General features: G+C 56.0%; 1 protein-coding gene across 2 annotated transcripts in view; it reads right to left on the bottom strand.

The window, feature by feature from the left end:
- Nucleotides 1-2: 2 nt before the first annotated feature.
- Nucleotides 3-23,390, bottom strand: part of Erbb2 (erb-b2 receptor tyrosine kinase 2) — a 33,565-nt gene continuing 10,177 nt past the window's right edge. Inside the window, exons 1-27 of one of the 2 annotated variants that reach the window (XM_055620436.1) lie at nucleotides 22,542-22,749; nucleotides 15,953-16,104; nucleotides 15,067-15,280; nucleotides 13,965-14,099; nucleotides 13,465-13,533; nucleotides 13,195-13,310; nucleotides 12,913-13,054; nucleotides 11,039-11,158; nucleotides 10,653-10,779; nucleotides 9,203-9,276; nucleotides 9,019-9,109; nucleotides 8,631-8,830; nucleotides 8,031-8,163; nucleotides 7,857-7,947; nucleotides 7,135-7,295; nucleotides 5,871-5,918; nucleotides 4,450-4,588; nucleotides 4,245-4,367; nucleotides 3,985-4,083; nucleotides 3,563-3,748; nucleotides 3,271-3,426; nucleotides 3,086-3,161; nucleotides 2,684-2,830; nucleotides 2,225-2,322; nucleotides 1,877-2,065; nucleotides 1,414-1,666; nucleotides 3-1,295 (exon numbers count right to left, since the gene is read on the bottom strand). In XM_055620436.1, coding sequence (XP_055476411.1) covers nucleotides 943-1,295; nucleotides 1,414-1,666; nucleotides 1,877-2,065; nucleotides 2,225-2,322; nucleotides 2,684-2,830; nucleotides 3,086-3,161; nucleotides 3,271-3,426; nucleotides 3,563-3,748; nucleotides 3,985-4,083; nucleotides 4,245-4,367; nucleotides 4,450-4,588; nucleotides 5,871-5,918; nucleotides 7,135-7,295; nucleotides 7,857-7,947; nucleotides 8,031-8,163; nucleotides 8,631-8,830; nucleotides 9,019-9,109; nucleotides 9,203-9,276; nucleotides 10,653-10,779; nucleotides 11,039-11,158; nucleotides 12,913-13,054; nucleotides 13,195-13,310; nucleotides 13,465-13,533; nucleotides 13,965-14,099; nucleotides 15,067-15,280; nucleotides 15,953-16,104; nucleotides 22,542-22,614 — 3,765 coding nt within the window. In that variant the 5' untranslated portion in view covers nucleotides 22,615-22,749 and the 3' untranslated portion in view covers nucleotides 3-942. Of the gene's footprint in view, nucleotides 1,296-1,413; nucleotides 1,667-1,876; nucleotides 2,066-2,224; nucleotides 2,323-2,683; nucleotides 2,831-3,085; nucleotides 3,162-3,270; nucleotides 3,427-3,562; nucleotides 3,749-3,984; nucleotides 4,084-4,244; nucleotides 4,368-4,449; nucleotides 4,589-5,870; nucleotides 5,919-7,134; nucleotides 7,296-7,856; nucleotides 7,948-8,030; nucleotides 8,164-8,630; nucleotides 8,831-9,018; nucleotides 9,110-9,202; nucleotides 9,277-10,652; nucleotides 10,780-11,038; nucleotides 11,159-12,912; nucleotides 13,055-13,194; nucleotides 13,311-13,464; nucleotides 13,534-13,964; nucleotides 14,100-15,066; nucleotides 15,281-15,952; nucleotides 16,105-22,541; nucleotides 22,750-23,390 lie in introns of those variants that run through there. The other variant, XM_055620437.1, reaches the window with a different exon arrangement.

Here is a 23,390-nt window from a genome sequence, read left to right as displayed (position 1 = left end):
TTGTGCCAACTGGTGTGTGTTTATGTCCAGCCTTGGAGGGGAGCCCACGGGTCAGTCTGGCCCTGTTAACACCTAGTGGGTGTGCTTGTTCTGGATACTTCACTCTAAGGCAAGGAAAACAAGTCATGTGACATGCTCCCTGCCCCTCCCCCAACTCCACTTTCCCACTAGGAGGAAAGGACCTCGTTCTGGGGGTGGCCTTGGAATGACGGTGTGCCAAAAGGCGCCCAGAAAGGAATCCCAACTTCCCAGTCCCTCAACCCCAGCGCCAAACCACTTCAAACTTTTGGAGGACCTCTACACACTCACTCCAGGGACAGCTGTGAGTCAGGTGAGCAGTAAGCTCTGGCCTGGAACCGCTCCCAGACATAAGCTGGAGCCCAGCTAATTTTACAAATCTCACCGCGAAGAGAAAGAGGGACACCACTCCCTAACCTCCATAGAACATCCACTCTCCCACGGTGTCCTTATTTCATCTTTAAAAAAAAAAAAAAAAAAAAGTAAAAACAACAAAATACACTCTGTACAAAGATTGGTCTGGATGCCAGGTGCAGCCCCCCTCTTGGGGTGCACATGTCTAAGTCCTGTTTCCAGGATAGTCCCTTGGGGCCTCTTCCCTTCTAGGCTGAGCTTCCCTCAGTCCTCAGAACCAAGAGAGCCGGGCCTGGTGAGGAGCAGTGATACCCACTGCACCCTACAGTCTGCCAGGGCGGGGTCTGCAGTCCTCCGAGGCTGTCCAGTGTGCCGTCTCTTCCGGCCAGGGCCCCCTCTTAACCACAGGATTCAAGCAGCAAGGATGATTCCTTAGGACAGGTTCCCGGCATAGCCAGCTGTCCTGGATGTGTGATGTGGCCAGAGGACCCTCTTCCCGCTCTGCGGTGATGGAGACAAGTCAGGCCTTCCCCACTCGGAAGGTACAACAGGGCCTCTGCTGATGTGACCTCACACTGGCACATCCAGGCCCAGGTACTCGGGGTTCTCTGCTGTAGGGGTCCCTTCAAAGGTACTTGGGGGAGACCCCCGCTCTGATGGGTTCTGGTCCCAGTAATAGAGGTTGTCGAAGGCAGGGCTGAAGGCGGAAGGGTGGGGCCGAGAGGCAGTGCCTTCTCTGGGTGCTAAGTACTCAGGGTTCTCCACAGCACCCCCAAAGGCAAAAACGTCCTTGACGACCCCATTCTTCCCAGGAGAGAGGGTCTTGGGTCTCTCTAGAGTAGCACCAGCAGGCCGGACGGGAGGCAGAGGACCCTCGGGGGTCAAGGGAGGCTGAGGCCGAACTTCTGGCTGGTTCACATACTCTGCAAGAGAGGAGTTGTGAGGAAAAGGGACCAAGAGCCCCACCATTGCCCCTCAGCGGGTGTGGCCTGAGGGTTCTGAACTCCCCTCCTCCCAGTCTCTCAGGCCCGGATTCCATACCGGGCTGGGGGCTGCAGGCCAGGGGAGCAACGTAGCCATCAGTCTCGGGGGGCAGAGGTAAGGTGGGATCCTCGCTGTACCGCTGGAGGGGGCTGAGGTCAAGCGGGGAGGGGCTCTGCAGCCCTTTGGTTGCCGCCACCGCCAGGCCGCCATCGAACACGTCAGAGCCGGCTCCTTCTGAGGGAGCCAGTGGAGACCTGGGGGGCTCTTCTTCCGAGGGCTCCAGGCCCAGTGTCAGCTCGCCACCTCCACTCTGGGGTAAGAGAGGGTCGTGATGGAAACTGCTCAGAGGTCTGGGAAGGGGGGGGCCTTGGAGGAGAATGACAGGGTCCCAGGAGAAAGACACAGGTCACCTCGGGAGGGTTGGAAAGCAGCACTGGTAATGGAATCCTCGGGAAAGGTGAGCATGGGGGAGCACAAGGGACAGGACCCTGATAGCCTCTGTTCTGAGACGGGCACTGACCCTGGTGGACGAACTGCGGTGCCTGCGGTGGGCCGTACTTCCGGTGCCTGGGGCAGGGTCTGGGCAGAAGAACCCCTGCTGGGGTACCAGGTACTCCTCAGCATCCACCAGATCACCCATGTCATCATCCTCCAGCAGGGAACGGTAGAAGGTACTGTCCAAGGGGCTGGATGGGCCCAAATCCTCATTCTAGGGAGGAAGGAGACACAGCGTGGCAGCCCTTCCCAGCCTAGCGTTTAGCTCCCTTGCAGGGTTCGCCAAGCTTAGGCTAGAGGTGGGGCTGGGCTCGGGGACTTGGCAGGAAGGAGGATGCTGTCAGGCCAGGGATGGTGTGGGAAGGCCCAGTACCTGGATGACCACAAAGCGCTGGGGGTCCCTCGCCATGCGGGAGAACTCTGATACCAACTCCCGGAACCTCGGGCGGCATTCGGAATCAATCATCCAACCTAGGGCAGGAGAGAGCTCAGCATCCTTGTCCTGGGACAGGTCCAAGGACCAGCTGCCCAGCCCCTTCCTGCTCCCCCTTGAGTCTGGGCCTAGACAACCCTGGCTAAGCTGAAGGTCCTCCCATGATGGAGTGCAACTGGACTCTGGGACCCTGAGCCAGAGCCCTGGAGCGTTTCCACTCTCAACAGCTGTCCTCTCTAGCAGCTTGGGCCTGCTACAGTGAATGGGTAAAGACACTTCGAGGCTCCTTCAGGGACACTGGAGCCCATTCACGCCCCACCCTTTGCCCCCCAGCTTGTAAGCACCCACAGAGGTCGTACCACCCTTCCTCTATGCCCGAGGTTCAGCCCTGCCACGCACATTTGACCATTATCATGTAGACGTCAATGGTGCAGATGGGGGGCTGAGGCAGGCGTTCACCCTTCTCCAGCAAATCAGGGATCTCCCGGGCGGGGATCCCCTCGTAAGGTTTGGCCCCAAAAGTCATCAGCTCCCACACGGTCACACCTAGGACAGACAGGCATCAGGAGTGGGGGGAACAGAGGAAGTGTGGGTGTGGAGAGGAAGAGGCTGTGCCGAGAGCCCCCTCCCACTCTACCCAGTCTCCTCACCCCCCAGGTCAGCGCAGGGGACCCCACAGGGTGGCCATAAGCAGCCCTCCTCCTGCTCTTCCTCCATCCCCACCCTCACGCGTCTACCTGTGGCCCGCCCTGCCGTGGCTACCCAGCCAGCCAGCCCCTCCCTATCACCGCCTCCACACACCATAGCTCCACACGTCGCTCTGATGAGTGAAGCGCCGTCTAAGGATCGATTCCAGCGCCATCCATTTGATGGGCACCTGGGAAGGCAGAGCAACGTGTCCTGACTGGTTGTGCTTAGGGAGGGGACCCCTCTCCGACTTCTTCCAAAGGCCAATCCCAGCCCAGCCCTCCTCTGCCTCCTCCAACCTTGCCCCCATCTGCATGGTATTCTGTCTCATCAATGTCCAGCAGCCGTGCCAGCCCGAAGTCTGTAATCTTGACGTGGTTGGGGCTCTTGACCAGCACATTCCGGGCGGCCAGGTCCCTGTGCACAAGCCGAACGTCCTCCAGGTAACTCATCCCCTGGATGGTGGGCACCAGTGTGGAACCTGAGTCTAAATCTCACCTTGGAGACACACCTCACCCCATCCTGGCCCCGAATGAAGACGGGGGTTTGCACGCAAGGAACCTGCAAAGCCGGGAGCCTCCAAGCACATACCTTGGCAATCTGAACACACCAGTTGAGCAGGTCCTGCGAGCCTAGGCGACCTCGGTGTTCTCGGACATGGTCCAGAAGGCAGCCATAGGGCATAAGTTGTGTCACCAGCTGCACTGTGGATGTCAGGCAGATGCCCAGGAGGCGGGACACGTACGGAGAACCCACACCAGCCATCACATATGCTTCCTGCAGACAAGGGTACACTGAGGGCTACAGGAACCTACCCACTCCCACCCACTATCCTCTCCTTTCCCAGAGAGCCTCACCCATCCCTCACCGGCTACATCCAGGGACCCCACATTAGGAAGATTAGGAATCGAAGTTTTGAGGCTCCATCTCAAACCCCAGTGAAGAGAAAGCATTCCCGAGCTACAGCTAGGGGTCTCCTCACAATTCCCAAGGGAGGGGGTGAAGGCGCTTACATCTAGAATCTCTTTGTTAGCTTTAGGAGATGTGTTTTCCCTCAACACCTTGATGGCCACGGGGATTTTCACATTCTCTCCATCTGGGATCCAGATGCCCTAAACGGGAAGAAAAGGACTTGAATCAGACCTGTGTGGCCCTGATAGAGCTGATCCCCACGAGCCACTTTCCAGCTCCGCCCACTCCCCTCTTGACCACGCCCCTTCAGGCACAGCCCCTCCCCCAGACCCGCCCAGGCCAGAACCCCGCTTCTCCAGACCTTGTAGACAGTGCCGAAGGCTCCCGATCCAAGCACCTTCACCTTCCTCAGCTCCGTCTCTTTTAGGATTCGCATCTGAGCCTGGTTGGGCATGGCTCCACTGGGCGTCAGCGGCTCCACTAGCTGGAGCGAGAGGTGGGTAGGTGAGCGCCAAGCAAGCTGCACGGATCCAGGAGGCCGCTAGGAGGCGCCCACCCCGCCTCACCTCAGTTTCCTGCAGCAGCCTTCGCATGGTATACTTGCGGATCTTCTGCCGCCTTCGCTTGATTAGGATCCCAACGACCACCACTATGACCAGGAACAACAGGGTGCCCACCACAGTTACGACGGTGAACGTCACCGGGCTGGAAACGGAGCCCAGAATCAGAGACTGGGGGTTAGTCTGAAGAGGGAGTTTGAAGAGACCCATGAAAGGACAGGAAGGGCCGCCCTTTGATCCCAGCGTTCTAAGAGGAAGAGGCAAGCGGATTGCTGTGAGTTCCGAGGCCAGCCTGGTCTAGGACAGGCTGAGGCTGAAACACTGAAAAACAATAGCTTCGAAAAAAAACAATGCAAAAAAAGGAGGGACAGAAATGTGCTTCGGCTCCAAAACTTCCTGGGAGAAAATCCACCGAAGACCTTGTTAATCTAAACTCTGCAGCCCACCCCTGGAGGCTTCTGCCACATATGAAATGGGATCCTTGAATGTGTAACCCCAGACTCAGGTACGAGTCAAAGCAGTCTCCAAGGAGCCACGGTTTCCATGCCTCAGAGCTGTTCCCATTACCAGGACCCCTATTTCTCCATGATGTCACCGTTTATGATTCAGCTCATCTTGGGGAACAAAGGACCTCCTCGATATTCACCAGCCCATTTAATGTGCTGGTTTACTTAAGTTTTGAGACTACCTCACTCTGTAGCCCAGGCTGCCTTTGTACTCACAGTCCATGTGCCCCGGTCTCCCAAGTGCTGGGGTTACAGGTGGGTGCCACCACGCTCAGGCAGAAAACATTCCTGTCACCCTTGTTCCCTTATACCCCATCTTGCTCTGCGCGAAGCCTTCCATGCAGCGAACATCTAATGTTTGCTTCATGGACAAAAAAAAACAGCTCTCTGGAGTACACCTTAGGTTGCTTTTCTCCTTTCTAAAGCTCTTCTGACAAACCAAAGGCCTGTGGCCCAGGGGTCAAGGGCTCAACCCTCTGGATCTGGCCCTCATGGCTCAGTGTACACCTCTCCTGTACTGATACGGTTCGCAGCACACATACCAGAGAGCTCTTAGCTACCCTAGTCTTGCCTGGCCCTCCACCTGAGTGCAAAGAGAGCTCAGCGTCCATTCTGGAAGCCTCCAACTGCCCAGCGAGGACGCTCAAAGGCTCTGTGTACCCTCACTGCACTCTTGGTCTATCTGCAGTTCTAGGAACTTGAATCTGGCCTGTGTCCCTAGGGGACCACATTTCCCAGCATCCCTTACCCCAAAGCATCCTGAGGTCTTTATCCACTTGTTGAAACAAAAGCCGATAACAGAAAGAATGGGCTAAGGAGGGTGGCGTGTGGGGCATGTTAGGTAATCCTCCCTTCATGACCGACCATCCAAGTCAGTGAAGGAGTCAGGGGTAATGGGGTGCCTCTGGGGCTCAGGCTTACCTGGCTCTCTGCTCTGCTGGGCAGCCTCGTTCATCCAGGTCCACACAGCTGCAAAAGAGAGAGTGCCATCATCAACCCTGGGAACAGCCTCCTGGGGCTGGTGTAACCGGATTATCTCCACTGTGACAAGCAGAGACTGGGCTCCAGGTCACCAATTTGCTCGGTGCCAGCCCACAAGAAGACTCCTTCTTCAGCCTGGGAGCCCACGTCCCCTACATTCCTGTAATCTTCTGTGCTGTGCTATCAAGGCTGGAAGGACAGCTAGTCCCTCCATAAAAGAGACCCAGGGAATATGGCCCATGTGAGGAGAGTTTGGCAAGACCCACTAAACAGCTCGGGACTGGCAGTTTAGTGGGAGAGGGTCTACAAGGCCCTGGCATCTACCTCCACCAACCAAGCAATAAAATATCAACAGTTCTGTCCCAACAGATGCTGACACCAGGTCAACAAGAAGGCATGGACACGGGTGTCCCTCAGTATGTGGAGCTGAATGGCAAGAAACTGTTTAAAAACAAAACAGTTCAAATTATTCCCAGAAGAACTGCCAGCAGCATTGTTTCGCATTTCAACGTGTTACTGTAAAAACGTATTCTAGTTACATTTATGTATTAGTGTGTGTGTACATGTCCTTGGGAGACATGCATGTGTCACAGCAGGCACGCGAGGGCCAGCGAACAACCTTTGGGAGTCGGTCCTCTCTACCGGAGTCCTGAGGACTTAACTGAAATCCCCGGGCTTCTGAGCAAGTGCCTCTCTATTCCCTAAGCCATCCTGGTGGCCCCAGTGTGTTATTTTTAACTTTATTTACATGGATGTGTCTGAGTGTCTGTAAACATGACTATGTGCCTGAGTGTGTGTGCATCTCGGCGTGTCTGTGTCTGAGTATGTGTATGTCTGAGTGGGTGTGGGTATGTGTGAGTGTGTGTGTATGAGTGTGTATGTCCGAGTGTCGTGTGTGGATGTGCATGTATGCTTGCGAGTGAGTGCATGTTCCTTGCAGAGGCCAGAAAAAGGCATCAGAGTGGCTGAAGATGATGGGCAATCATGAGGTGCCCGCTGAAAAGAGCAGCAAGTGCTCTTAACCACAGAACCACCCAAACTGCCCCTCCAGACCCCAGTGTGTTATTTTGTAATTAGAAAAAGATACAAAAATTACATCTCCCTGTAAGCGAAGGTGGACTTATCCTCTTTTCACAATAAGAGCTCCAAAGAGGCTCCTCTCACGGAAAGTCCCCCCTTCTACAAAAAGATCCCCTTCACTCACGAGTGCGTGCAGTTGATGGGGCACGCCTGGCATATGCCCTCCTCATCCGGGTACTTCCAGATGGGCATGTAGGAGAGGTCTGGTTTCACACCACTGGGGCAGCGAGCCACACAGAAGGAGGAGTCCTTGTAGTGGGCGCAGGCCGCACACTGATCAGCCTCCTGGGTAGAGGAGAGGAAGGGTCATCGGAAGGGTCAGGCAGGCCCTGTGGCTCTGACCCATCAGAAACATCAGCTCCCTGCCTCGCTGCTCTTTACAAGGAAGTGGAGGCACCCAGGGAGGACGTGCTTTCTCTAAGGTGTGACAAGTAGCAACTATTATGTACAAAGTTTTTTTCGTGCTTGGGCACCTTGCCAGATCCTATTTAATTTTGTTCTCACCACACCCGGGTAGGAACTATTACAACATTTACCTCACAGAAGTGAAAATCGAGGTTGGTAACAGGACCTGCACTTGGTCCTTGGCACAGCCACCGCCAAGGACACGGGCCTTCTTGGGTCCTTGTCCCAGTCTGAAGGGCTCCAGTGTCAACGACATGAAAGGGTAGCCCAGGGTCCCAGGCACAGCGTGACCCCAGCCTCCTGGACCATCCCCCCTCCCGCTGTCCCGGGCTGAGCTGAAGCCTTCTCTGAGAGTATTCCACCCTGCAGCAACCAGACCCTCACCGCCCTGCCTGCCCACCCCCACCCCCCGCCTCAGCCCTGAGCCCGCTGGCGCCTCACCGAGCCAAAGCAGGTCTCTGAGCTGTTTTGAGGCTGACACTCGGGGTGGCACGGCAGACAGTGCCTGTCCCTCACGTACTCCCTGGGGAGCCTGCGAGAGAGATGGGCATAGTGAGAGGGTCTGGGAGGTGCCCCGTGTGCCCCTCTGGCCACCCACTCCTCGGCCACTCATACCCCTTCCACACTTGACACTCCTTCACACACTCCCGGCCCCGAAGGAACTGGCTGCAGTTGACACACTGGGTAGGCCCTGGCCCCCAGCAGTGCCCTTGGGCACACAGTGGGTTACAGGCCAAGCCCTTGAGACCTGCAGTGAGGAGAAAAAGCAGCAGATGGGAGAGTTAGGAGGGGCTCAGGCCTAAGCTAAAAAGGCTATGAGCGTGGATCCTGGTTGAAGGGGTAGGGATTGGCGATAGGACAGGCAGGTTCAAAAAAGGGGGAAGGGATGGCTGTTTGGACAGCTCGAGGGACACGGCCGGAAGCCATGCCACAAGGCTAAGCCCTCCACAGGCAGGTGAAGAAAGACAGGGCTGTAGCCAGGCCCTGTGGCTCACACCTCTATTCCCAGCACTGGGGAGGTAGCGGCAGCCTGTGCCAGCCTGGTCTACACAGTGAGTTCCAGGACAGCCAGATCTACACAGTGAGAGCCTGTCTCAAAACAACAACAACAAAAGGGCTTTAAGACGGGAGGTTTGCAGGGGTTGCAGGGGGCTGCCACCAGAGGCTACGGATACTCCTGTGTACTGGCCCTCAGTGCTGAGCTTCCTGTCTTACCACACTCCTCCTCCGGCTGGTTCCCAGAGTGGAGCAGGGCCTGGTGGGGGTTCCGGAAGAGCTGGTCCCAAGGCACAGTGTGTACGAAGCAGAGCTGGGTGTTCCGGTGAATGAGTGCCAGCCCGCTGCCCAGTTCCCGCAGTGAGCGCAGCCCCAGCGAGCGGATCCCCAGGCCTTGCAGTGTCAGTGAGTAGGCGCCACTGTGGAGATGGAGTTTCCAGTTGCAAGAAGGTACCTGTTCTAGGCCCCTTTTCTGGGCGTCGAGGGGTCACTTTCACCCTCGTCCTGCCTCGGCACACTCTGCAAACTCGTGTAAAAGCTACCGGGCTATCACTGGGGGGGCGGGGTACCCCCCCCCGCCTCCCAGGCTCCCTTTCCGCACACTTACTCATGAAGAATTCGTCCCCGAATGACGCGAAGGTTCTGGAAGACGCTGAGGTCATGGAGGCTGTCTGGCCATGCTGAAATGTATAGGTAACCTACAGGCAGAGGAGAGGTCTGGCTATGTAAAAAGGTCTAGAACTCCAGGCCCACCGTGGAGCAGGACAGACAGACAAACAGACAGAGCCCACCTGTGATCTCCTCCAGGGTTTCGAATACTCGGAGCTGCTCAGGCTTCAGGGGGGCAACACTGGAGGCCGGGTTGCTGGAAGGATCCGGAGAAATCAGCAGGGCGAGAGGATGGAGGGCCAGAACCCCAGGAGCCTCGGCATACCCCTCTCCACCCTCCCTGACCACCCTCACTTAGAGCCCATCAAGCTTGGCTGTTCCCGCCCTGAGACTCAGAGTCCAGGGTCCAGGTCTGGCAGAGCAGTGTTTGTGTCCTGTGATCCAGAAGTCTCATTTGCCAGTACGACGGCCTGCGTAGACACTGGCTTCAGTTGCCAGGGTCATAAGCAAGCTGAACTGTTTACGTGAAAGACATTTGAAAAATCACCCAAGTAGCCACTGATGATCAGGGGTGCCGCTACACAAACCCCCGATCTCTGCAGACTCTAAAATACGAACACAGAGAACGCTTGGTGTCCATCAAGCGCTGTTCTAAGAGTGTTCTAAGAGTGTCCCAAATAGTAACTCTTTCAGACTTCACAACCAGCTTGAGCGTAGAGCTATGATGGTCCTCATTTTACACATGAGGGCACAGAGGCATAGAAAGGAGAAGGCAGTGAAGCCCATCAGTCGGACTCTGCCATTCAAGCATGAGGAACAGTGTTCAATACCCAGAACCCACATTAAAAAAGCCCAGGCATAGTCCCTACATACACACACAAAGAGAGAGAGAGAGATAGAGACAGACAGACAGGTGAACAGAGATAGATTTTTAAACCCAACTGAAGTCTAGGCTCTGATGCCTATCTTTGCTTCCTCCTATTCTGTAGCTATTATAAAAATGAGCTGCCAGGTGGTGGTGGTGGGGCATGCTTTTAATCCCAGCAGAGGGAGAGGCAGGCAGTTTGAGGCCAGCTTGGTCTACTGAGTTCCAGGATAGCCAGGGCTACACAGAGAAACCCTGTCTCAAAAAACCAGAGAGAGAGAGAGAGAGAGAGGAGCCAGCTTGGGGGCTAAAGGCTGAAGAGATGGCTCAGAAGGACCCTCACACAGACATACATGCAGGCAAGACACCAACGCACACAAAATAAAAAAAAAAATTATCAGAAAAAAAAAAAAAGGAGGCAGCTACACAAAAACAAGTCCCTAAAACAAGGGGTACATGGCAGTTTCCATAAAGTAGCCTGCCCAGCCAACGCTGTCCACTCTGTGCCCACTAATACACACAAGGCCTAGAGGAAACTTTAACGACATGTCCTCTGGGATGGGTACCCTGGACTTTATCTGGATGGTTTGACCACTATGTCCATATCTATGGATCACGTGCTATTTACAAAAGGAACCTTCAGCTCCACACCCCGGCTCCCTCTGGTCCCCACCTGCCTTCCACCCAGGGGCGTCCCCAGAGATGCTGCTGACACTCATGGCTCTTCCAGGCTTTGTGTCCTCCCTCAGGCCACTGTGCACCCTTACCCATCAAAGCTCTCCGGCAAAAATGACAGGCTCCCAAAGATCTTCTTGCAGCCAGCAAACTCCTGGATATTGGCGCTGGTGATGGCCCTGGCCCCTCGAAGGTGCTCCATGCCCAGACCATAGCACACTGAAGGAAAGGGAGGGGAAGCAGGTCACCTGAGCACCACATGGTGTGCCAGAGGCCTGTCTGCTGTCCCCTCCTGAAGTGACAAGTCATTTCCCTATGCCAACAAGAGAAGCTCAGGAGACCGAGCTGGAGAGGGGCAGGGTAGGCAAAGATGGAGGTGGGGAGGGAAGGACTAGGACCCAGGCGTAGGCAAGAGTTGGGTGAACCAGCCTGGGACGGCAGTTAGGGAGTGAGGCGGATCTCGGAACGGGGCAGCTACCTCGAGCACAGGGCTTGCTGCATTTCTCACAGCGCTGTGTTCCGTCCTCAGCGGTGACCTCTTGGTTATTCAGGGGACAGACCAGCGTGCAGGACCCCACTTCCGTAGACAGGTAGTTGTCTGGACGAAGTGGGAATACAAATCCATGTGCCCTAGGCCCCTCCCAGCCCACCACAAACAAGGCCACGGTGCCCAGAAGAACGCCACCAACCAATCCCCGAAAGCCCTTTCTGCGCCTCTGACCTCAGGACAATCATTTATTCCTTACAGCACTCCTATGAGAACAGCACTGTTATTTGCATTTTGCAAAAAGGGAAATCAAAGCATAGAGTTATACAAATCACTCCCATCGCTGTGCTGCTATGTAACAGAACTAGGATATATATATATATATATATATATATATATATACATACATACATATATATACATACATACATATATATATACGTATATACATATATATATACACATATATATACGTATATACATATATATTTTTTTAGGCATCCTCACTATGCAGCTGAGGATGACTTTGGACTCCTGACCCCACCACCTCTACTCTCCAAGTGTTAGGGTGACAGGTTTGTGCCACATCCACCAGGAACCAGGATCTGAACCCATCAATCTGGTTCCCCACCTTGTCTTCTCACCCCGGCCACAGGCAAGCAGAGCCAGAACCTAAAGGCCCACTCTATCTCCCACGAGAGGAAGGAAAGAGGGTCCCCAGGTCCAAGCCCAGCCCCTAAGTGTCCATCAGTGTTTTGGGTTACTGTCACACAAAGCCCTATAGTGCAGACCGTAGAACAAGGCACATTTAAAAGAGTATTTAGTACAGGCTAGACAATGTTCTCAAAGATTCACAATATTAGCTCATTCAGACGTTACACAATTAGGAGGATGGGACAATTACTGCCTCTATTTTACAGTGAGGAGACTGAGGCACAGCCAGAGGAGAACAGTAAAACTGGTTAAGTGGTAGGGGGCATGTCAAATCCAGCACGCCAGCTCCCACGTCTGGGCTCTTTTGCTGCCCCCTGCTATGTATGTAACTGTTAAATAGAATGAGGCAAAAACCCAGGAGAGGTGTAATCCCAGCACTTGTCCGGGCCAAGGCAGGAGGATCAGAGTTCAATGTCATTCTTGGCTACATGGTGAGTTCAAGGTAAGGCCAGGCTAAGCTAGCTGAGATGGAGACTTAAAAGGAGGTTGGGAGGAGCCGGGCGGTGGTGGTGGTGCACACCTTTAATCCCAGCACTTGGAAGGCAGAGACAGGAGGATCTCTGTGAATCTGAGGCCAGCTTGGGCTACCAAGCGAGGTACAGGACATCCAGGGCTACACAAAGAGACCCTGTCTAAAACAAAGCAAAACAAAAAAGGAAAAGGCAAGGGCTCTCAGAGAGATGGATGGCTCAGCAAATAAGAACATTGGCCCTTCCTGCAGAGGACCCGGGTTCAGTCTCAGCACCCACATGGTGCCTCACAATGGCCTGGAATTCCAGTTCCCAGGGATCTGACCCCTTCTTCTGACCTCCATGGGCAATGCACTCACACACATAAAATAAATATAAATAAAACATTTTTTTAAGAAAAAGAATGAGGCTGGGCGGTGATAGCACACACCTCTAATCCCAGCACTCTTGGGAGGCAGAGACAGGGGAATCTCTGTGAGTTTGAGGCCAGCCTGGTCTACAGAGCAATTTCCAGGACAGCCAGAGCTACACAGAGAAACCCTGTCTCAAAAAAAAAAAAAAAAAAAAAAGGAGGCAGCTAGACAGCTAGACCAGCCCTCTGAGGGACACACGATACTTAGAACACGCTCCCACTGACACAAGCCACAGCATTAAAATAATGTTTTTCTCCCCAGCACTCACAGGGGCAGGTGGTCACGCAGCTGGCACCGAAGGTGTAGCGACCCTCAGGGTTGGGCATGGACTCGAAGGTGTCTGTGTTGTAGGTGACGAGGGCTGGGCAGTGCAGCTCGCAGATGCCACTGTGGTTGAAGTGGAGGCAGGCCTGGTAGAGACAGGCCGCTGGGGGTCACAGCGATGTTTCCACCTGGTGTGCCGACGGCAGCAGGGCAGTGCCAGGGGAGAGGCCCACCCCTCGCGTCCCGGTGGGTTGGCCCAGCGAGCACAGGAGTGAGAGGCACATACCAGGCAGTCAGAATGCTTGGGACCCGTGCAGCCTGCGGCACACTGCTCATGGCAGCAGTCGGTGGGCAGCCGGCCCTTGCATCGGGCACAGCCACTGGTGCAGATGGTACCAGTCACTGTTGGCAAAAGGGCAGGATGAGGGCTGGTGGGGGCACCTGGGCATCGGTCCCTTGGCAGCACTGCCTTCTGGGAGACATCTCACAAGCACGTCACCCCACTGCTCCCAGCTGCCCACCTGCCCCAACCCCACCTCCAGGTACCAGGACTCACGGGTCTGACAGTCCTCAGGACCTTCGCCCCAACAGTAATTGTCTTTGCAGGCTGGGGCACAGGGTGGACCTGTGGACAGAAGCAAAGGGAGATGGTGAGGGATGGAGTCGGGGAAGGAGGGAGGCAGGAAGAGAGGGAGGAGGCAACGGAAGAGGGAGGCAATGAGAGGAGGAGGAGGTAGCGAGGGAGGAAGCTGAGAACAGGAGGAAGGCAGTGAAGAAGGGAAGCAGAGAGAGAAAGGGAGGCCGAGGGAGGGGCCCAGTGAGGAGCAAACAGGGGGAAGAACATGTCAGCAGAGCCCAAGGGCAGATGCACAGTAGGGAGGAGAGACCCCAGAAAGGAAAGAGGCCTCAGCAGGTAGAGGTCCTGCCTATAGGCAGGGAGATGACACCGTGATAGCAGCAAGGACAGGAAGGGAGAGCGGGGTAGGGTGGGTGGCTGAGACGGGGCTGTCCAGTAGTAGTCTGGGTCAGGCGGGCTGCCGCATGCGCGTGGCTTACAGGCCCGGGAACGATTGGTGTCAACATCCACGGGGGCCAGCTGGTTATTCTTGCGGAACACGTCCTTCCACAGAACCGTGTCCTGGTAGCAGAGCTGAGGGTTCCCCCGGATCAAAACTCCTCCCTTCAGGATCTCTGTGAGGAAGGCAAACAGTCAGCCTCCTCCTGTCCTCCCCTGGGGGCTCCTGCCTTCCCTGTCAGCGCCAGCCGCACACAGGAATAAGGGAGGACCAGAAAGAGGGTGTGTGTGGGGGGGGGGCGGCAGAGTGGGGCTGTCCACTCGGATCCTGCCTACCTTTCGCCTCACCCTGTGCACATGGTATGGGGGCCTAGAGACGGGCTCTGAGGCAGGCGAGTAGTAGCTCAGTGGCAGAGCAAGCATTACGCATGCGCCTGACCTCAGGGTCACCCCATCACAAGAACAATGGAAACACCCCTGAAGTCTGAAATCCCACTTCACCAGCGAGCGGCCGTGCAACCTTGAACAGGTCACTGGTCCTTTGTAGTACCAGAGGGAGAACAAAACACTGAAGAAGGCTGGGGGTGGCGCGCCTGTGATCCCAGCCCTAGAGAGCTGAGGCAGGGGGATTGCTTCGGGACCAAGGTCAGCCCAGGCTATGTAGTGAGATTATGTCTCAAAACAAAACCACCCAGAAAAACAAAATAAACATGGCAAAAAGAAAACATGTGAAGGGTTAGCGGCAGGGTTCACAGGACTGTAGCATGACTGAAATGGGATGTTTGGGAAGTGCTCGGCGCCCTAGTTGGCACACTGTCAGCTCGGGGCTGCCACAGGCAGTTGCTCAGGTGGCTCACTGCACGCTTGGACATGGCCAAGATGGGGGGGGGGGGGGACCCCAGCTTGATCTCTAATGATGAAACTGAGGATCTGCTGTGTGCTACCACTTCCTGAAAAAGAGGGGACCCCACACCTGGGGCCTTACACACGCCAAGCAAGCACCCTGCCACTGAGCCACCGCACTGCCTTCTTTTCCTAATCTTCACGGGGTTGGCAACGGGACCCATACTTCTAATCCTCACGGCCAGAATGGCTAGTTGGCAACCAAGAACCAGGAGGCGTTTGCAATGGCGGCAAAGGCACCTGTGAGGCTCCGAAGCTGCAGCTCCCGAAGCCCTTCTGGGGTCCTGCCTGGGGCGGTGGTGACATTGTCCAAAGGATCTCGGTTGTCCAGCACAGCCAGGGCGTACTTGTCCTCAAAAAGCTGGGTCCCTCTCACGATGCGAAGCCTCCGCAGTGGGACGTGCCTCACCTGGTTATGAGCGATGAGCATGTATCCCTGGACTTCCTGGATGTCCTGGCGGGAAGGGCCGGGGATGGACAGTGAGGCGCGTCTGGCCTGGAAATGCTCCTGCACCTCACAAGGCCCGAGGGTAACTCAGGGTTAGGGCTATGTCCTGCAAGGTTCCCCCTTGCAGTCTCGTCCCCCTCATGGCCCAGATGGAGCCCTAGGCTACTCTTCACCAGGCCTCACCAGATTCTTGGCTGTCTGATAAGAGTACAGGAGCATTTTGGCGGCTGAGAGCCAGGGCCCCAATCTCTACACATCTCCAAAAGGTAGGGTGCAAGATGGCATCTGTGATTTAACAGACCACGTCTGTTCCCTGCAGCCCCACAACAGGGTCTGTGGATACAACCCAGTGGGCTGGACCCGTCCCTCTCCCTCACACATTTTCTCCAGCATTCTTCACAATGGTGGGCCAGGAGATCTACTAGTACACTATACAGATAGAGAAACTGAGGCCTGGGGATGTTAAGGGCCGGACCTGGAAATTATACCCCTAAGGGAATAATGACGGAGATGGCCGGACCATGGCTATGGCCAGCCACTGCAGTGTCGGCTGGTTTTTAAGTAGGCAGGAAGGCATTCCCAGTTGAGGAGCCACAAGAGAAGAGAGAGGGAAGGGGTACCCCTCTCCTCATACGCCACTAATGGGGTGGGGGGTGGCTCGGCAGGACCAGGTCTCACCTGCAGGAAGGAGAGGCTGGCGTTGGCAGGCAGGTAGGTGAGCTCTAAGTTGCCCTGTACCACCTGACAGCCCTGGTAGAGGTGACGGAGCATGTCCAGGTGGGTCTCAGGACTGGCAGGGAGCCGCAGCTTCATGTCTGTGCCAGTGCACACTGGTGGAAGGGGGATGTGGGTCAGGGCACTGCCAGTGACCTGATCCAATTTAGTCACCTCCTCCGCCCTCACTCCCCCGGAGTCCTGTCACCCCAGACCGGGAGAAAGCATGGCTGACAGCCTTTCCTCCCACCCCTCTGCATTCATGGGGTCCAGAGGAGAAGAATGCTCTCATGTTTGGGAAAAAGTCAGCAATCTGAGGAGGGGCCCCCTGTAGCTGGGCCACCTTGAACATCCAGAGGGGCCCCAGTGTGTCAGCCCTTCAGGGCTTACCACCCAGGCAGGGGTTCAGCAGCCAAAGAAAGCCTCCCTTTGTCCCCGAAGGGAGGGTGAAAAGTCCCCAAAGAGAGGCGATGATGAATCAGACCCCTCTGGATACCCCCCATCTGTCTCCCAGGCAAACAAACTCAGGGCATTCTCCTTCTGCCATTCCAACACACCCACACGTCAACTGCCCTGCTCAGGACAGCTGCCCCCACAGCGCCACCCAAAAACATGGGCAAGGAGGTTTGCCTGGAGTCGTTGCAGAGATGCAGGAGTAGCCAGGGGCCTGGTCACCACTGCAGAGCTCCCTGGAACCCATCCACACAGGGGAGAAAGTTTTAAAAAGCCTAGGACACCAGCTAGAGGGCCTGGCTGCAGATCCTGACCAGAGTGAGGCGCGCTCCACAGGTTCCTACACCGGCTCTCTCACCCTTGCCACCTCCTGGGGCAACACTCCAGAAGCAGCTGGCAGAAGCCATGCCACCAAACTCCTGCCACGAGGGCGCTACGCCAGCTGCCAGGTGCCAACTATCAGCCGAAGGGGTCCCCCAAGACACATTGCCGTCCCTAGCCCACCTGAGCCTCGGGCAGGTGGCTAGAGACCAGACATTCCCATCTAAGTCGCCAAACAGGAGAAGCTGTACCGCAGCCAGGGGGGGCTCCAGGTAGCCACTGGCACCAAGCCTGCCAGCAGGGAAGAGATTAAATGCGGCCAGCTGAACTTGTTTTTCTGCCCTGGTGAGAAGATGAATCACCTGGTGAGGCTTGCCCAGGAGGTTGGGGGAAAGGCGGGCGGAGGCTGTCTTCACATAGACAGGCCTACTGACGGGTGCCTCCGCGGCAGAGATTCCCTGCCCTGCCTTCCAGTGGCTGTGTGCAGATTCAAGAGAGTGCAAGGCCCAGCTTTGCGATCAGACTTCAGGAGCCCTGCTGTCCCGGCTACATGGAGCCCAAAGCCAAACCCTAGTTATCTTCCAGCCTTTGGATCAGAGGCAGAGGGCTTGGAGGGCTCGGGGGCAGGCTCCGAGGCTCCCAGGCTGCCTTCCATGGCCTCAAGCTGATAGCCATCTCGTAAACATCCACAGAGGTCTCTTCTCACCCCTCTAGGCAGATAGGGAAGGAAGCAAGGAGGGAGGAGGGGAAGGAACAGAAATAGAACTCAAAGGCTCCTCTCCTGGACAGAGGGGAGAGAAGCAGGCCTACCCACCCTATACCGCACCCACGTGCACCCTACCTCCCCCTCCCTTTTCTTCCCCCCCCCTCCCCGAAAGCTCCCAAGAGAAACAGGAGCTAGGGGTGGCAGCCAGGCCCAAAATAACGCCCTGCTGCCAGGACCTCCCCCAGCATGGCTGCTTCAGCTGCTTATATGCACAGCTGTCTCCAGGCCCAGATCCCAGGTCCAGCCTAGCTGGGGACAGGGATGGCAGAGCTGTAGCAGGGGCCCGCCCCCTGTGGCAGTTTACCCCCTGCAGCCCTCTGCTGCCTCATCTCCAAGGGGTAGGGACACCAGCTGCAGCAACCAAGCAAAAGGAAAACAATACCAGTTGCCATGGTAACCGAGATGGGTACCTACTGTATACTTCAGAGACCGAGGCCACTGCCCCTATTTTACAAAGGAAACTGATCCTTCCAAGGTCATAAGACAGGTTCAGCGGCAAATCATTCGCAGAGCTCGCACAAGGCCCTGAGTTCCAATTCCAGCATGGTAAAACCAACCAATAAACCAACCAAAACAACACAGCAACAGAGGCACGATCTGAATCCAGGTCTGCCTCAGATCCCCTGTTCCTTCCATTAAACCTCACCACACACACAGAGAGACACAAACACACAAACATAAAAACACGCTAATTCTCCAACGTGACCAATCAACACACAGGCTCAGGAAGGGCAGGGCAGCCAGGCTAGGCAGGCGGTCAGATCGACTGGCAGCCACACCCCACTAGCCAGTTTGTTTATCTGATTTGTGGTCGGTTTGAGTAAGAGTCTTAAAGTGTTTGCAGACAGGTGGGAAAATTGGTACCCTGAGACCTCCTCCAGGGGAGCTAGAAGCTTCCAGCTGACCACACACACACATACACACACACACACACACAGAGACACTGCTGACATAAGGCCAAGAAAGCCTTTGGACCCCTTCCAAGTCTCTGCCTCCCTCTCGCTCCCCTCTATTGACCAGGCTCTCCCCACCAACCCTGACCATGGTCCCCACAACCATCCTGTCCCATGGATTTCATGGTGAGTCAAATTCTACACGTGGATGCCCTTTGCCTCCACAGGTGTCCTCTCAGAAGCCTTGTCTTCTGACTCTCAGAGACAAAAGCAGTGTGAGGCAGGACCATCTCAGAACAAGGCCAGGGCTGAGACTGTGAGTGCCGGGCAAGTATCTACCGGATGCAGTGAATGAATGAGGAATGAATGAATGACATCTAGTCAAGAGCCTCCAGACTGAGAGGGACAAGTATCCACCGCTCTGCTTTGGGTCCCTCCTGCTGAACACTGGTCATCAAGGTTTAGCCACATACCCACCCATCCCCCGGCTGTGTTCTTTCGTGTCTTCATTTGCAGTGTGGAGGACAGGAGCCCAGGGCCTCCTGTCTGCTGGGGCCCTGCGCTGCTACCTGGGTCACAGTGTGAAAGCCAACATTTCCTTTGGTCTTCATAAACCCTGCCAGGAAACTACCTACATTCCCGGAGCTCCCCAACCAGGCCAGAGGCCAGAACTCAGTCAAATGATACCAGGACTCCCTTGCCACACACACACCTGCTCTATGAAGCTGATGTCACAGCAAAGTTAATGCTCAGGGTCTTTCCACTGGAACTCTAGCTCAGCTACCCTTGGGCCACAGGGAACAGACCTCTAGGGCGGAAGAGACTCATCTTGAGGCCCAACAGTGGCTGTGACTTACTTGGCCCCTCAGTGAATATTTACTGACCTCAACTTAATGGTAACAACTCTTTACTCCCTTCCCCAGGGCCCTGCCAGTTAAAGGAGAGGAGGAAGAGCGATCCACTCTGTAAACATAGGAAGCTTTGTAAACAGACCTGCAGCAACCCAAACACCAGCTTCCAGGAGTCACTGCTGGGGATCGAGGTCCCCTGCAAATCCTCTGCCTGCCTGGTGGCCCAGCAAATAACAGCCCCGTCACTCCAGGGGATCAGGAGAGCTCACCACTCCTTAGGGACACAGAGAGATTCTCTTTCCTGATCATTCCAGCACTCAAGTGGCAATACGGCTTCCCTCTGCCTCCCAGCCCAGGCTCCACTAGACCCTCTTATTTCCTTCCCCTTTGGGCCTGTGTATTCTAGTGGTCTCTGCCCCTTCCTGCCCTCCATCCCCGGCACTGCCAAGGGCCCAATACAAAGGCTAGCATGGGCTGGCAGGGATGTCAGGCCCCCACCTCGGGGCACCTTCTCAAGACTGAGAGAGGGGTTAGGAAGGCCATACTGAGTAACAAAGTAGCTCTTCTCTGTGTGCCCGACTGCCCGGCTGCCCCAAGGCTGTTCTTCTGATGACTAAACCTCTGGTCACCTCTCAACCAACCCCGGGGAAGTCTCTTCATTTCTCTGAGGTTCAGTTGTTTTTGTTTTGTTTTGTTTTTTTTCTCATCTGTACACCTGCTTCACAGGACAGAGGGGAGGGAACAAAGCCACCTGTGGAAAAGGATCCGCCATGTAGGAAGCACACACAAGTTTTTAAAAGGTGAGAGAGAGCAGCACATAGCCAGACCCCGGTAGTTACAGATCAGCGGAAAAGAGAAAGTCTTTCCATTTGACTTTGAAGTGCGATATACATATATATTTTTCTTTTCCTTGTTAAGATTTAGTTTATTTAATGTGTATGAGTACTCTGTCTGCCCTACGTGTGCACGACCCGCATGCCTGGTGCCCGTGGAGGTCACAATTAGGCATCAGATCTCTTAGAAGTGGAGTTATGGATGGTTGTGAGCCACTAGGTGGGGAATGGGGACTGAGTCCAGGCCCTCTGCAGGAGGCATCTATTCAAACCCCGTAGAGCGAAAAAGCCGGAAGGGTTTGGAGAGAATCATACTAGAACTGAAACATGATGAGCACTGCAAGGGTGAAGACCAGTGTCCACCGCGCTTCGGGAAACGCCGCGCACTGAGGATCCCGGCAACATCTTCACTCTCTGGGCTCGCCCCATCTCCTTTCCCCCACACAACTGCCCCAGACCGCTTCTGGGGTATAATCAGGGGCTAGAGGCAGCCGGATGGTGCGCTGCCTTTTTAACCAGTCCGGCAGTGCCTTGGGAGAGATGCAGACTGGCCTCGGCCCTCCACTCCCCATCTGGAGAGCAGACCCTTCAGATTCCAGCTCTCCAGCACAAGGCCCCTGAGACTCTGAGAAGGGCCTGACCTCACTTCTGTCAACACCAAGTCAGAAGGCTGCCTCCTGAGAAACTGAAAGGAGCCTCCATCCCCAGCAGGACAAGGGGCATCTCCCGCTGTTTACAGCAGCAGTATAACCCAGTACCTTGAGGGAGTTCCCAGAGAGGGCAGGGTTCATCCTGGGTCCCCAAGTCGGCGGAGAGATTGCTGTGTGGCTACACAAAGCCAGGCACACAACCACCATAAACACCTCAGGCGTAGAGGGGTGCCCCACAGAAAGTACAGCAGTGTACCGATGGGAACCCTGAGGGAGGGGGCACAAAGATGGTGATACCCTACCAGCCTCCAGGCTCCCTGGCCTCTGGAGAACATCAACTGCTCCCAGACCCTGCTTTCTGTGTCCTCCCTACAGCCCAGGGATTCAGGAAGCAGTGTCCCCGCTGCTCCGGGTCGATTCATATTATGATTTCAAGTATATGGCTGCGGGTCACACTGCCTGGGATCCATCACTTTACTCGACGATTTTCTCGAGCCCAGGTTTGCCTGCAGGGACCATGAGAAGGCTGCTCATGTTTCTACTGTGGAGTTGTTCTACTGTTCAGTTCTACTGAAGAAGGAATGCATGCAAAGCACCACCCACGGGTGCCTGGCTGGGCTGACCCACACGGAGTGTGTATCAGCTTTTACGATTATGGTAGAAACGGACACAGGCATGAGTACACACACACACACACACACACACACACACACACACACACACACGGCCGGTCAACCTTCCTGTCCACAACACGAAGAGAGAGGCAAGAAAGCAACCCAGCTCTCTGGTCTATCCCTGGCTGACCTTACTTTTCACTGTCCTCCCGTCAAACGCCCGGGAAGCCTTCCCACTTTACTATATAGAAGCCGAAAAACACACGGCCACCCTCCCAGGATCCCAGCCTTCCCAGAGTTCCAGAGCACCTAAGCTGACTCTAAGGAAAGTTGTTCAAAACAGAGTTGTGGGATGGGCAGCCCAGTCGTGGAGCGCTTGCCTAGCACCGGGATGGGGGGGGGGGGGGTCCATCTCCAGGACAGAAAAAAAAAGGAGGAGAAAGAGGACGAGGAGGAGAAAAAGAAGAAAAAGAAGAAGAAGAATGAAGGGAAAAAGAAAAACTTGTTCAAAACAAATGCCTGCCCTTCCCCCTCCCCGCCCCCCAAAACGCCAGACACCACCAAGAGGCACCTCAACTGAGGACCGGCCACTCGGTCCTCCCTGCTCCCTGCTCGACAGGACCCGGTTACTTTCCCCACCGGCTCCTCCTAGGCGACCCCGCTGTACACTGGAGTAATTTACTAATCCCAAAGGGCCGGAGGAGGTGGGGAGGGGGAGGGGCAGGGCAAAGGGGACCCCGAAGGCATCTTGCCCAGTCCAGTCCGGAGGCGGAGGCTGCCAACTGGAAGAGCTACGAGAAGGCGCAAGGGGGCTCGGAAGGGGCGGGGGGACACACACAGGCACACGCACGCACAGCGCCACACACGCCCTCCGGAGGAAAAGTTTCGGGCCAGTTTCAGAGAACTTTCCCGGGAGGTCCCCGGAGCCTCTCGGAGCCCGGGAAGCTCCGGGGTAGCCAAAGGGGGGCCGGTCCCGACCTCCAGCGCGGTCCTCCGGGGGGGGGACCGACCCATGCCCAGCTGCTCCGATCTCCTCCGGGCCGCGGCGCCGGCAGCCAGAATCGCCCCATCGCCCCGCGCCGCCCCGCTGTAGAGCTCACGGGTGACCCCGCGGCTCGGACCAACCGTGGGCGCAGCCGCGGCGGCCCGCACCCTCCCCAAGCCGGACCCACCTTGGGTGCCCACGGCTCCGGGGGGCAGGAGGGCGAGGAGGAGCCCCCAGCCGCACCAGGCCGCCAGCTCCATGGTGCTCACTGCGGCTCCGGCCCCATGGCTCAGGCTGGACCGGGCTGCGGGCGCGGGGCGAGGCGAGGGCAGGCGCGGCGCCGGAAGGGGCCGCCTGGGAAGGGGCGCTCTCGGGTCCCCCGGCGGCGGGCAATCTCAGCTCCACAACTTCACGCCGCACTTCCTCGAGCAGCCCTCCTCCTCCTCCACCTCCTCCGCCGCCCGTGATTGGGAGCCGCGCGCTCCCGGCTCGTCCCCTCCACCCCCCACCCCACCCCTCCAACTGCATTCCAGCGAGGCTGGGAGTGGCTGCTTCCCGGCTTCACTTTCTCCCTCCCGGCACAGGCCTGGGTACGTCGCGCCGGGCTTTCTTGCTCTCCTGAAAGCAGAGCATCCCTTTCCCCGGACTCTTTGCAGTCCCGGGTTTGTTGTTGTGTTGTTTTGTTTTGTTGTCTTGAACAGTCCTGGGACGTTTGCCTGTGACTCCGTCACACTCTTGATAGCAAACGGTGGGTGAAATCGACAACCTGGGAAGAAGATGTAGTTATGTCTAACGAGAGTGACTCTGGGATGTCAATTCGATTATTCTGGGTATCTCCAGCCTGATCTTAGAGGAACCAACAGAACTAGGAGGAGGCAGTCACATGGGAAGTTGGGGACTCTTCATCCTTTGAAGAGCAGCTTCCCTGTTTTTTTTGGGGGGTTTTTTTGTTTTTTGTTTTTTTTCGTTTTTTTTAAGACGTATTTCAAATTATGTGGTTTGTTTTTTTTTTCCCTTGTGTGTTGGGAGGGGCGGG

The sequence above is a fragment of the Psammomys obesus genome, unplaced genomic scaffold (genome assembly GCF_907164565.1).
Source record: "Psammomys obesus unplaced genomic scaffold, mPsaObe1.curated_primary_1811, whole genome shotgun sequence".
Classification (NCBI taxonomy): domain Eukaryota; kingdom Metazoa; phylum Chordata; class Mammalia; order Rodentia; family Muridae; genus Psammomys; species Psammomys obesus.
This window is presented reverse-complemented; position numbering and strand designations above follow the sequence as displayed.